Source organism: Opisthocomus hoazin, chromosome 3 (genome assembly GCF_030867145.1).
Source record: "Opisthocomus hoazin isolate bOpiHoa1 chromosome 3, bOpiHoa1.hap1, whole genome shotgun sequence".
Classification (NCBI taxonomy): Eukaryota; Metazoa; Chordata; class Aves; order Opisthocomiformes; family Opisthocomidae; genus Opisthocomus; species Opisthocomus hoazin.
In genome coordinates, this window is record NC_134416.1 from 102,651,421 (window position 1) to 102,666,271 (window position 14,851).

The 14,851-nt window shown below is 36.8% G+C and overlaps 1 protein-coding gene across 2 annotated transcripts in view; it reads right to left on the minus strand.

Moving 5' to 3' along the window:
- CDH9 (cadherin 9) overlaps window positions 1–14,851 on the minus strand; it is a 99,935-nt gene that overhangs the window by 2,677 nt on the left and 82,407 nt on the right. For both annotated transcript variants that reach the window (XM_009938092.2, XM_075417138.1), the window contains 5 exons: window positions 14,006–14,259; window positions 12,572–12,708; window positions 11,056–11,177; window positions 1,734–1,851; window positions 1,393–1,644 (listed from right to left, as the gene is read on the minus strand). In XM_009938092.2, the coding sequence (XP_009936394.2) occupies window positions 1,393–1,644; window positions 1,734–1,851; window positions 11,056–11,177; window positions 12,572–12,708; window positions 14,006–14,259 (883 nt within the window). The remainder of the gene's footprint in view (window positions 1–1,392; window positions 1,645–1,733; window positions 1,852–11,055; window positions 11,178–12,571; window positions 12,709–14,005; window positions 14,260–14,851) is intronic.

A 14,851-nucleotide genomic window follows, 5' to 3' on the forward strand; every position in this document is an offset into this window, starting at 1 on the left:
ACAGCACTGGTCCCTGAGCCTGTTCTGAGTCTCATGTGCTATTGCTGTGGTCCTAAGACATGTTTTGATTTTTGTTTTTGGTTCAATGTTTGGTACTAAAGCATTGCAGCCAATCAAAGTGATCTTTTCATAGTGAGTGAGTAAGAGTATGTGTTTCATGGTACACAAATCATGCTTCATGTTGGCACATGAAGGGTGGCTTTGAAGAGGCAGAGCCTATTGACATGGTGAACTATGCAAAGTGGAGAGCCAGATCTGGCAGAGTTTGAATTATAACTGTCTGCTGGAAGTGGTGTCCTGCAAGTTCTGCTGCTCAGACTATGCCTGGGCAACATTCTGGGGAATCCAAGCTGGCTTACGCCGAAACTAGGCCAGCTGAGATGCTTGAACTTAAGCACTATGGACAATCAGTTTGTCAGAGCTCAAGTACCCTCTCTTCCCTATGCCCAACAGTACAGATATAGTTCCTACACATTGTCCCTCTGCTAACAGCCACTGTGGTCCTCGGAAAACTTACTGGAGGTAGCTTGAAACCAGTCTAAAAACTGAAAAAATGTTATCATCTCCTTTGAATTATATAAAATGACGTCTGTAAGCTTGTCACTGCCATGTTGGCAAGCTGTGTTTTGTAGGACAGGCAGAAAGGCAAAGAGGTTTTCCACAGACTTTGACTGGAAAGTAGAGATAATGGTACTTTTAACGAGGCCTTTCACTGGTAAACAAAACAGGCAAGTTGAAGTTTTGATGTTCTTAACACCAGGTTATGAGCTAGTATTTATTCTCATTTCTTCATACGTTACCTCATCTTTCTAATTCTTCTACTTTCCAGCAACCCATCTAGCTTCTGTGCTTATACTTTATTTAATGAGCTGCTGTTGCTATCACTTGCAATCAATTGAACTGTTCTCTTCTGTGCGTTTGAGCTAAATATTTCCTGAGTATGAAAATTACAAATCATTCATGATTAAATAGCTAGTATAACTGATAATTTTTTAATAACTAAGAAACATCACTCAGCTTCAGGAGTATGACTTTAAAGTCCTGGATCTAAAGAAGATATGTTTATAATGTAAAACATTACTCAAATGAGCATGGTACCTAAAACCAACACTAGATTTTCAAGTTTATTTCAGCTAAATAACATTGATAGATTCATTCTTTTTACATTTTCTTCTGCGTAGTAATGATGACAAACAGCCCGTAGTAGCTCCCTCTCCTACTATCCCATCTCCTTTTCCATCTTAGAAAACTGTTGATTAAAAAAAGTAGACTACATCGAGTATGAAATATTTTACTGCAGGAATATGTGAATAAGGAGTTGAAGAATATCAGGGTTCTAGAAGTGACCAGACCTTTGCCCATTCAATTAAACATTTCATGACAGGTACTTGCCTAGCAGGATAATGATGCAGAGGAGAATGGCAACCAGTGCCCCTGTGCTAAGGCCAGCAGGGAGGAGCAGGGCCTCAGCACTGCAGGACTGCATGTTCCCCCTGCTGTCGCAGGCACACACTCGGATGGTCAGTGTGCCAGTGCTGCTCTGGATCGGGTAGTCATTGTCAAATATTATGACTGGCAGGAGATAGGTACTCATCTTACTACGGCTGTATCCATTTCTTCTAGTCATAATTCCTGCTGTGTTATCTAGAATGGAAAAGTAGAATAAATAAACATTGCTGGATGAAGTTTTAAGTGTTAGGGGGGTGGGGAGGATGGTACTGGTCAGCAGTTACCTTTGTTGTCTACAATGGAGAAGTTCGGATGAACAGCAAATTCTGGCACCAACTCAAAGAAAAATCTGTGTCCTCGCAGAGGCTCATCTTTGTCAATTGCACTCACAGTCTGTATCAGCTAAAAAGAAAACAGTATTTCATGCTATTTTAGAAATCTTGTGTTTGAGATAAGATCTCTGCTTTTCAGGTCCGGTAAAAATCTAATGAATCTCTATCAGAAGACACAAACTGATTTCCTAAGCCAAATGTTCCCCTCATAAGCATAAAAGAGGTTATAGTAAGCAAAATTTTGTTTTATTATTTAAACATTTAAAGGAGGATTGAAAAAAGGGCCAGTTCTCACTGCAAGACAGCCATGCTGTTTGATTTGTACTCAGCATCTTGCTGTGATACAGAAACAATTGTCCATCTGAATAAGCCATAAACCTCCTGTGGCCTCATGTAGCAAAGACAGAAAGTAGCGTGTAAACCAGTTGTCAAGTGGGTCTAATTCCCAGTCTGCCTTGTCTGCTCCTGGTGATAAATTGGAGTACTGCACTCGCAGGATGTTTGGTTCTCCTGAGGTAATACAGAGAGATGCTTTTCTCCTTCCTAAACTGAAACCTCTGGCTGTGAAGCTTGATAGCTGCCCTAGCGAGATGATTCAAGCCCACCTGAGGAGGAGTGATAATAGAGCCAGCATAGGGTCACAGCAGAGTGGACTAAAAAAGAGAGAAGCTTTAGCAGTACCTCTGGATTGCACAGGCTTTCCTGTTGCATCAAAACATGTGCAAATATGTGTAGCCATGCATATATAGACACACATATATACTAGCAATTTGATTCTGTTTCTATCAATGTGCTGCTAGACTGCTAGGCAGAGGCTAAGGAAAACAGCTGCAGAACTGAGGAAGGAAAAGCTACCAAGGAGTAGCTGTGGTTTGTGAAATGAGTTGCGATAGTTAGCACCACGCCGAGTTGCCTGAGTCATAGTAAATCCAGTGAGCCATACGAATGACTGCTATGTCCTTTGCACGCCCTAGTGGATGTCACACTGGAGAGTGACCCATACTCCATCTTGGCTTGCAAGGAAGTGTTTTAGTTCAATCACAAGATGACAAAGCTTGGTGGCATAAGAATGGGAATAGAGGATGCTGCAACTCATTACAGGCAAGTTCCTGTGGCACCTGAACTTAAAGGCAGAAAGACCTCAGCAGTCAGACTTGTTTCTTTCAAAGCTGTGAGGGAGCCAATTCCTGTCTTGAGGTTTTCAAGTGTTTCCAGTGCGTAGGGTGTCCTGAAATTGTACAGACATCAAAGCTGCTTGTTATCAAAGACTTACTTCACAGCTTGTTTTTCTGATATTTCCAGGGAAAGTACAGCATGACTTCATCAAGAAATACAGTAATTGACAAGTAACACTGATAGAATTTTTAAGCTTTGCAGCAATCAAGTAAGGAATGGCTTTTTCTTGTGTACTTTCTCTGAACATCAGCTTGAGTGGGACTTGAGGATACAGAAAGATTTTGGAGGGTTTTTAGAATCTCTCAGGATGGAACACTGTATTAGACAAACATAATTATAGGGCTACCAAAAGTATTAAAATATTTTTTCTTACTGCATTATTCAGAAACCTGCTACTGCTAGTGCTGCACTGCACAATAAGTATTTGGCCCATTTTTCTAGTTAATTTTGAGATACTTTTGTTACAGCTAATAATATTAGGTTATTATAAAAAAAACACAGTAGAGAAGGTCTGAGTTTGGTTCATTCACTTCCTAGCAGCTCTTTCTAAAATAACCACAAGATTTTTTTTAAACAATTCTCTTTTTATTTTTGAGACATATTGAGGAACTTCAAAGGTAGTTTGTGAACATCAGCCTTGTACAAAAGGACATGACTATGCCAAAGGCAGGGTTATGCAGTTTTGCTAGGTGAGATTAGAATGATAACTACATATTAAGGTCTCTTCACTTTTAAAGCATTTAATGATCATTGGTCTTTAGCATTTTTTTTCAGTTTTAGCTGTTTCCCAAGATTAGCCATATTCCTATGTATGGCAAAGTAGCGTGTTCAGTATGTTGGTGAGTCTCTGATGAAGTCAACATTTTTGCAGTGTCCCATTGCTTTTCTCTTTACTTAATCTGCCTTTGAGAGTAACAATACAGACAACAAGATCAGGATGGTCTTTAATTTTAGTTTTGCAATTTTTGATGCAAAAGGGTAATGTTCCTACAAAAAGAAAAATCCTTCTAATAGGACTAAAATACAAAACTGAAATGAGAAACTTTTCCTCTCTTATTTTATAAGTTTGAAAAGACAGAAAAAGTGTTCAAGTACCATAGAGAAGACAATTAGAATAAGTGATAATATTTGCGCAATTACATACTGAAAAGCTGAAGGAGAAAATATCCTGACAAAATAGCTACCAGAAATTGCTCTTGAGTATCTTGCGGTTTTTTGAGATGTAATCAGTAGGATGTTTGTAGGATCTGGATTTGGTTCCCTTCATGTGCAAATCACATGGAGGAGGACAATTGTGCCAGGCATAGAGGAACCTAATTACATTGAAAAATTAGTGTTGAGGGTAAGGCTGAAGATGGGAAAAAACCTAAAACTTATTACCTGCTCTAACTAGTGGCTGCATAAATTGAGAATCAGCAGGTCTTCCACCAGGAAAGATGGGAGAATAAAAGAACAAATAGAAAGGATGATTGCAGGTGAATTTTTCCAAATGATGATTACATGAAAGGAAATAAAAAATGTTGTCTAATTAAGGGTTTTTTTCAGTTACACAGCTGTAAATAAAAGACAAAGATGTTCATTATAATCACTGCAGAAATGAAAGAGATGTGGCTATTTTTAAGTATCACAATTACATGAAAAAATTTAGTAGTCTTTCCTGTACATTTTGTAATTTCATGTTGGAAATGTATTCTTCCATTCTGAAGCAGTTATGGGCATTAAGTTATGATCACTCTTCACCAGGAGTTCAGAGAAAGATCTCTGACACTGTAAGATCTATGAGGGAAGATTTATTTCAAGAAAATGACTTTTACTCATATATGTTTCAAGCATATCAGGATTAGAGAAGATAAAAAGCATTCTTTCTTCCATAGTTTCCCATGCAAAGGAGCACAATATGGAAAATTCAGCATTATTGTTATTGGTTTGAGGGTTTTGTGTGCGTTTGCATGTGCCTTTCTGTGTGTTTAAAGAAACAGTCTCATACTATTGAGTGCATCTTATTAGGTAAATTCAAGTTTTTAGGGGTCATTTGTCTTTGAGGGTACTGAAAATTTAAGCTTGGGCATTCACATAAAGTTTTCTCTTTCACACTCAGCACAAAGTGGTTGTAGCAGCTTGACAATTTCAGGTGAGTTATAAATGAGCAATTGTTACCATTGGAAAGATTTATTGAAGAATTTCTTTCATGATGAAGCCTGAGATTCTGTTAAAGGTTTTGGGCCTATTTCCCGTTGGCATAATTTTTCTATATGTGGGAATGATTCGATTAGAATACTGCTTTGTGGGTATTTTTCCTTCTGGATATCGTGTTTTTAAGGCCATGACTCACACCACAATCGAAATTATGATTATAACTGATGTTCAGGTTATTTTATAGCTATTCATACTCACCTCTGAAAAAATGATTGTGGATGAATAGATTGCCTAGTAACAGATTCCTTACGTATACTTAGTTCATCCCTAGACGTAGCCTGCTCGTCAGTGTTCTTCAAGCTGTTTTAAGGACAGAAAGTGAGTAAAAGCTAGGTGGGGGAATTCTACAATAACAAGGGGCCCTGTGCACTTCCAAGTATGCTCTTACTGTTCTTGAGGCTGCATTTTTGGACACAGACAGCTGCACAAGTAGAAGACTTTAGTCATGGGCTCAGCCTTGGTTCTACCTCTAAAAGGAGTTTAGGAACCATTAAAACAATATTAAGCTACTAGTGCATCTTTAACAGTATAGAGTTCAGCACCAGCTAGCCACTTCTTAGATGGGCTTTTCAGCCTGTGCTGGCTGGGCATGTCATGCAAATAAATTACAGTTACACACTGGCTCCAGGGTACACACTTCAAAACTGCAGCACCATGTTGCGAACAGATTTGTGAAAGGTTCATTGAAAAAAGCTGAACAAGATGAGGTTCATGTCTGGACACATGCAATATATTTTCAGCTTAAAAATTTCTGCTAATAAAACAAAATTTTAGAAAATTAGAATTTCCGCTTCTTATAAAAACAGCAGCACTTTTGTGGTTGCCATTGTATTTTTAAATCTTTGTTGCAAAATTCCTTCTTTTAAAATTCACTGTAAATAAGACAGTGAAAAATAATGCCACTATCACAGGAATTTAAAGATGGTCTACGGTAGTAGACAGTACCTTTCTGAAGTTTTAAATTCTTCTTTTCTGAAGAAGAATTTACATACAATTTTTATGTAATTGTCATGTAGCATGGAATTTGTACTTCCAGTCTCAGAAAAGTAAGACCACAGGAGACAGACTTTGTTAAACTAGAGATACAGTAACTGCTGTTTAATTTTGTTGTCTGTTGTATGGGATTATAGATATGCAGAGGAGCAGGTCTTCAGTCCACTTGAATCATTTTGGCTTTCATTCTTGTTATATTATGATCTTAGTTAAACCTGGGTGTTGTACAACAGAGAAATTTCTCACGTCATTTATCTACTTTCAGCTGCTTCAGAGATAAGACTTTAAAACATCAGTAGGCACTTGAGAAAGAAATGTTTGGGACATATTGCTGTTTGATTTTGTCTGACACTTTTTTCAGAAGTACTACAGGAGAGAACAGAACAAATCCTGGATCTTGGAGCACTGGCTTTGTTATTCTTGAAATTTATTAAGCTTGTTTTTTGCTACAAATGCTTCTCAAAGAATCTGGAATGATCTTGTCGCTTTGCCTGCAATAAATTATGAAAAAACATATTGTGAGAGAGGCTATGCTTTTGACAATCATCAGAACGTAGTAGTGTGCAGATGCTGTGGGGGAATGTTGGAAGAACAACTTTGTGTTTCTCCTGTTCTTTCTTTCTCTTGCCCATTTTCCTACCTGTATGATCTGGTAGGGCCAATCACTACCTAATCTTGAATGTATTAAAAATACAGCACAGTGTAAGTGGATGGGATGAAGATTTTTGTAGATTTTAAAGTGGCTACATTCTCTCTAGGAGTGAAGTAATAATATAGTTTAAGTGTCCCCACACAGAAGTGTTTCAAAATCTGTCCAGATGTCAGTGAATACCCATCTTGACATTTTGTGCCTTGAATGATCACACATGTTCAGCTAGCTGCAGAAAGCAGCCCCCATCACATGTGTGTAAGCTTGAATAGACCTTTGATCTTGATGCTTTATGACTTCAGAAATATTCTAAAATGCCCGCCACTTAGCAAAGGTTCATGTTTGGTAATGTGAAACAGTTTGGTTTTCAAGTTTTGGCTCTGTTCCACAAATATGTTGGCAGTCTTAAAGCAGGACTGAATGTTTATCAGAAGGTGGAAAATTTTCCCTTGAATTCTAATTCTTGCCTCAGAAGAGACAGACTATTAGGATAGATTTCTCACTAAATCACACCAATAAGTGTCTATCTGGAGAAGGTAGCTACATCATATAAACAACTCATGAATGTTAATTGTCAATGGCCACATGAAAAATGTGATCTCTGTATGCTCCATCTGAAAAAGGAAGGGGGGGTATGGAGACTAATGAAAAAAATATCTGCCAGCTTTCTGAAAGAGGAAAGAAGCTCTTTCTCTCTTCTGGTGTCTGAGAGCTCCTGAAAGGCAGGAAAGAATATAGCATCAGTTGAAAAAAAGTGACCCAGGTTATTTTCTTGAGTGTTATTATTGATGAGTGTTGAAATTAGCTAAACAGTTACTAGCAAATTGTGCAGTTAAATCAGTCTCCTTTTCAAGTAAATCTTTCCGGTTTCCATGGAGAAGACTCATCCTCTAATTCAGATAAAAAGACCCAATTAATTCCCGTGACAAGGCCATGAGAGATCTTGTACCAGAGTCGTCCCCACAACAGTCCCTGGGGCTCTAGCACACCATCAAAGGATTAAGGCTTTCTAAATTGTACAAGAGGAAGGCTGCATCATACTTTTCTTTATCCTCTGTATTAACCAGTGGAACAGGACTCGCATGGTGACAAATATGTTCCAGCCTAATGAACATAGCTGTTTATGCACCTCTAGTGATAATGTTTCTCCCCAGTCATACCATTGTTTTTGGGAGACAAAAGAATGGCAGGGGAGGAGGAGAGACTATAAGATTTTCTTCCCTCTGACCCTCCTAAGGCTATGTGAAAAAAACACAATGAATGGAGCCTCAAATATCTGCTGATGTTGAGAATGAGTAATTTCACTTGGCGACAGAGAGCAATATTTGATCATTCTGACTAATTCCTGAAGCAACTGAGATTTAGAGATCAGTGTTATTAATATCTGGGTCCAATTAAAAAAAAAAAGAAAAATTAACTAAATATATTTATCTTCTCAGTCTGGCTTTCCTGCTATGGGCACCAGATGTAGAAGCACTACTATGACGTGTCAGGAAGCAATAATGATTTTAATCAGGCAGCCACTTTAGGTGATCTCTAAAATAAGGTGTAGTAGTAGTAAATGAACACAACAAAATTCTATATCTTTATTGTATTCTAGGGGGACAGCTAAACATAAGCAATACAGGCTATCTAGAACTTAGCATCCTTGACCAAAATATTCAAGCCTGTATACATATATTCGTTGTTATTTGCAGGCGCCAAAATAAAAGTAGTCTCATGTACTGAAGATAGTATGGTCTCTGAAATACTAAGTCAAATATATGTAAATGTCCAGATATGAACTCAGGTGCCTTTCTTGATGAACCCATTTGTTAACAAATTAAAGAACAGTCTGGATCTCTCATTATTCTTCAGCTACACTCGATGCACGCTATCTTTTTAGCATTTTGTGGATTTTTCCAAGTAGAGAAGGTAATTCCTGGCTTTACATTGGTACGCCAAATGGAAGGCAGGTCTGAATAATAGTACCCCTATCTAATGGGACTCTGTCATCTCTGTTGTTAGGAAAACACAGAATTTACCAGAAAGGTAAATGAAATTTTATACATTAATGGATATTTCATCAAGTATGGAAAGTGGGTTAAGGAAACTGACAAGCAGTATGCCTGGATCAAATTTGGTTCAAATATATGACAAAACCTGTGTTTGCTAGTTGATAAAATTCCACATGTTTAATTTCAATGAAATCTTCATTTATATGCTTCGGAACCTTTCATTGTGTTATGCAAATAAAATACATGAGTCATTTTGCTATCAGACATTGTACTGAGATTTAAAGGTTTATTTGTCGCAACTTCACCTTGTGTTTCTTGTACAGACAGAATTTAGGTCATATGCTAGCTGTTTGAAATTAATGGCAAGAATTACTTGAATGTATTTGTCCAAAACCAGGACAGTATTCTACCTGGAAAAACAGCTTATAAATCATAAAACAAAACTATAAGGGTACAACAGACAGAAGTTTAGGGAATTTTCACTCATTGTATAAGGCCTGAACTGTATTCTTATGTGACAATTTATGTCACTGGTTAAGACCAAATGTTCTGATCATAAAACTCAGTTGTTTTGAAAGGTGCTCCTTGTTCATTCCTTCCACTGTTTTAATTTAATTCATGACTGCCTTTGATATGCATATTACTGTATTTGTGTCATTTCCATCAAAAATAGTAAGACTTTCTTGAAAAGTATTAAAATAATGGTCAAGTACCTATTCAAAGCCAAGTGATTTAATTCAAAGTGTCCTCTGTCTTCCTTCTCCACTCACCTAAATTCCAGTATTAGATGCAATGAATGAAAAATAAGCAGAAATTAATGCAAACTCCAGAAATTCCTGTATCCTCTTTTTCTACCTTTTTTGGTCTCTGTTTTTTTATTTTAATTTCTTTTCATTTGTTAAACCATTCATAAAACACCATTTGAATTGCAGCTGGTAAATTGTATGTCTCTATCTAGACATCTCTACTCTGTCTAGAGTTCTGTAGGACCTGAAATTCTACACTCAACTCAGGTATCATCTATGCTGCTGTCACTGCAGCCCCTGTGGCTGTGTTAAACACAACATTGGGCAGTGACCAAGGTAAAACATGAGCACACTTCCCGATGGGTGTCCATATCCCCCAGCCCTGTAAAGCCTTTGAGTGATGTATGGTCACTGCACTCTATGGAAGAACAAATGATGTTATGTTCTGATCCTTTCCACATACTTTCTGTGAAGTTAGGCAGCTTTGGTTGGATGATGTCAGCACAAAACTAGTGAGACAGAAGGACAGACCTAAGCTATGTTTGGGGCTTTACCTGGCCTCTCTCGACTAAAGTAGGAACCCACTCAGGTTTGTTCTAGCAAAAAAAATTATCTCAATTTTTTCTTCCACTCAAAAATGCATTAGTCTAGAGAAGAGGATCATGCATGGACTTAGGCCCATGCTTGAAAGACAATCTCAAGGTAGCCAATAGGCTACTAAATCCATTTTTTTGGTAAATACTTTCACAATTTAAAATCAGCAAAGCATACGTCTTTCTTCACAGGATTTGAAATTGAAAGGCTGACTGGGTTTAGCATAAATAGATGTGGGCTTTAGCGGAAGTAATATTAAAGGATTTCTGTAATATCTTCACTCTGAGTTCCGTCGGTCTGCCTCCTTTCTCAGTTCCCAGTTATCACTGTATTTTCTCTACAAATCTTGTTATTGTCTTTTCAGACTATTACAGAAGTGCTGAGATAGATAGTTTAGAAAGGAATATGGATGAGCTTTGACCAAATTCAACTCAATTCCAAATTGAATTTTAATTTATAATGAAAACAGTTGCATTATCTCTTATTTTTGTAAAAGTTTATTTTTTTGCATCTTCTTTAATGAATCATAATAAAAGATTTTCCTACTTTGTGTACTTAAAGATGTGGCTACATTAACTCAGGCTTTGAAAAAAATCCAGAAAGAAACAGAATTATCAAACAGCACAAAGAATTTTGTAGCATTAAGCATAACTATTTATGAAAAATATTTTCTGATACTAGCAATGAAAAAACACCTTAAAGTACAATTTTGTATTATATGTTATGTTGTTATATTAGAGTAAAATCCTGCATTTTTTTATCTCCTCAAATCTCTTCTGAATCAACTGGTAGTTTCTGTAGAAGGTAGGGAATAGAGGAGTGTTGGTCTGCAGTTGTTCAAATTAAGATACACTGAAGTTTTCATGATGATATTCCAGGATAATCTCATTACAAGTTCTTCAGTAGCATAAGTATTTTTTTACCTGTCCTGCTTTTGCATTTTCGCAAACAAATGTTTCATAGTATTTGGCAAATTCTGGTGCATGATCATTTATGTCTAAAATCCGGATGAAGACAGGTATCTGGCTACTTTGTTTAGGATTATCTGAAACAAAAAAATTATTTAAATTACAATGCAAAGATTTACAGTCTGTGGAAAGACCTGAATTTATTATTTTTTCCAATAGATACTAGAAATTTTCATTTATCTTGATTATATTAAAACAATTGTATTTCATTTTCTAGTGACATATATCCCACATGCATAAAAGCTCTATTTATACTTAAAACAATTTATTCTATTGTAGTATATGTATTTTGAAATAATACAAAGTATACTTAAATCGGTTTGCATTGAAAACAAACCACTGAGTTATTATGGACTTCTATTCCATACATCAGTGCAGTAGATGATTCATTGCAAAATCCGTTTCCTGAGGCTGAGCTGTCAAGAACATTTACTTCTGCAAAGCAGTAAAGCAGTTAAACAAGTGTCAGTTAACAGCAATAACACCACACACACACACAAAAAAAAACAACCAACGAAAATTGTCCTTTCTCCCCAAAATGTAAAATCCAAAACAAAAAAAAACTGAGTAAATGTAGATGTTATCATCAATTGATCTTCACAGACTTGACCTCCAACTTCAAGCTATTGCTAGTGATGATTTTTGCAGTACACATACTGAAAATGGAAATTGTATTTGGGATATAATGGAAAAGCATTTATGAGGAAAAAGAATCAGTCTTTCTGAAAATGGAGATATAATTCATCTCTCCATATTACCCAACTCCCAGACTGTTAAGCATGTAGACTCCTGGGAAATCTATATGGAGAATGAAGGAAGCGAGAAAAATTGTTCCCTAAAATCAGCGTCTTTGTTTCCCCTCTGATGACTGTTATCAGTCGGCTGGAAAGAAAAGGCAGACAAGAGACATCCAGATCTAGAAGGGTCCAACAAAATAGTAAAGAATCCAGGTGAAAGACTTAGGGCTAGGGTTTGCTTCAGACATGGAGCAGAAAGAATTTCCTCAAGTCTTCGCTTTAAATAAAGATGTTTCCTATGATCAGTTAAAGCAGTTGAAGTAAACCATAATTTCTTTCCCTGTTTACAGTGGTCATTCTGACAAAGTATTATTTTCCATCACAGACATCTTTTTTCCCCAAGGATTTTCCTGAAGACTTTGCTTAGTATAAAGCCAGTGTATCCCACCTGCACAAAACTATTTTCTAGGAATTCACAGGGAACCCATTAACTTGTCTAATGTGTACTGTACATGATTTTGTTGAGCCTGAGAATCCCAAATTATGTTTTCAAAAATGGGCAAAGTTAATCCTAAAGTAGTAAATTGAACTTTCAGATGTGCGTTTACAGGTGCTGTCTATTGATAATATCTGAATAAAGGCAAAACTAATGAAACTAGATAAATCAGATACTGGAGAATTTCAGTCTTTTCTCAGTTCTAATGTTCTTCCAAGATAAATGATCTCCAACTTACTGATTTCAGTTGCTATGACAGTGATGTTGTGCCAGGGAGTTTCTTCACGGTCAAGTGGCTTTGAGATGAATAAGGATCCATTTCCTGAATAGATGTTGAATATTCTGTCAAGGTCAGTGTGTCGATCCACAGAATATCTGTAAAGACACAGTACAGCTGAGCATCATATCTCCTGTTACAGTCTCTAGTCTAGCTCACAGCCACCTCAGAATCTTTTCTAATTTTGACTGTGGTTAGTCAAGAATGTTTTCTTTACAATTAACCTAAGCTTTCCTGTAGCTACCTGAGGAGTGCAGCATGTTGCAAATATTGAGAGACCAGTTTTCAAGACTAGAGAGTGGGATGAAGACCAAAGTATTTATGTGGGCAGTTTGTTAGACTGATATTTGAAAATACATTTTAGCTTAAAAGTGAATGCTGGAATAACAACTAAAAGTGAACTTCCTTAGATAATATTTTTGAAAATTAATTGTTTCTTGGAAAACTCAGTCATCAAAGGACACACACTGCAAACGTAATTGATATTGCTGAAATGTCACAACGACCATCAAAATCACTAGTAAAATCTTTAGACTAGTTGTTGTTTAAGAAGAAAGTTCTTAAAAATCGTATTTTATGACTCTTGCTTTTGCTTTGTTATTTCCCAGCAATGAAAATCTTATTTTACAGCTGATTTTTAATTAGTAGTCTAGCAGTTTGCAGCTTAAACTGAGATTTTACACGTAGATTGGTTAAAAAAGATTATATTTTCTTCCTCCTCTTACCCCTCCTGCCCCAAACTGTACTGCTGCAGGACAGAATAAGTCATAAATGCAGAAATCAGGTTTTCTAGTAAGTTACATGGTAAATACAAAAATTTCAGTGCTGTGTCTGTCACTGCAGATAATAATAGCAGATGGCTAACAATTACAGAAGTTTCACAGCACTGAACTCTTCCCTCTAACTGTTGTGAGTTTTTCACAATCATTTCTTATTTAACATAATGTGATCATTAAATACTTAAGCTATGGAACATGGTAGATGGTGCTGTGTTTAGGAGATTACAAAGGTACAGAAGGCTGACCGCCATCAACCAGCAGAAAGTGTAGAAATACACAATGTTGAGTATTTTACATAAATTTGCTGTTGGAAACATAATATAAAAGCATAATCTTACAAAGAGTTTGGTGAAAGTACTAGAATACGATGCCAGTCAAATGCTGGCTTCTCCGTCCTGTTTACCTGGTGCCCATAGGCTGTCCTTCAGAAGCATACCCTGCACAGTTAACTGTGTTTGTCTTCACAAGCTCCCGAAGAAATTTCTGTGCTTGACACTTTCAGTAGCCCTTATGGGCTTCATGAATCAAATGTCATCTATTACATTGCACTCTTATGACACTTTGTGCATGAGACCTGTCCCACATCTAAAGCATTATATATTGTGTAATGTCTTACTTTACTGCATTCTTTGTTATATCCGGATCTTGGGCTACAACCTGCCCAATAATGCTTCCTTCCTTGGCATCTTCGTCTACCTCTATTAAATACCAGGGTCTGCTGAACACTGGAGGTTCATCTATGTCTTCCACAGAAATTTTGACCAAAGCTGTGTCTTTGAATGGCCCCAGCTGAAGAAAACGAGGATCAGGATGAGTGTTTGTTGCTTCCACTCTTAAGGTGTATAACATCTTGTTTTCAAAATCCAAACGCTGGGGAGCAAATAACAATTACAAAGAAAATTGTGTCACTTTACAAGATAATGCTGAATTAGAAGTGTAGGCGCTAATTATCTATAAATGTTAAGATTAATCTAAAATTTAATGTATCTTCGAGAAGATGGAGTATATTAGGGCTTATTCTAGGAATAAGAAAAACAGGGAGTATTATAGGGCAATAGGACAACTATGATCCCTCTGCCTACTATTTGTTCAGATTCCTGGAAAACCAGGAGGGTTCAGTCTATGGAAAAATAGAAAGAGAGAAAGAAGCAGGGAAATTGGACTCAATCCACAAGTAGGAATTGCTAAAGGTCTTATTTATCTCATCTTGTTTGTGGGAACAAGAACAATTACCCCAGCTCTAAATGCTCTCTGTCGTATTTTGTTTTTCCTTATTCCTCCCCCATTACCTTTTACCCTTGCCTATCTTGCAGCAGAAGCAACCCCGACCTGTCCCTTGCCTCCATATTCCAGTGAGAAGAAAAACAGTGAAGTCTGGTTTCCAATCTATGTGACATTTATAATAAGTATATCCATATATGCATATATACATTCATATGTGCACACATATGCATGCATGCAC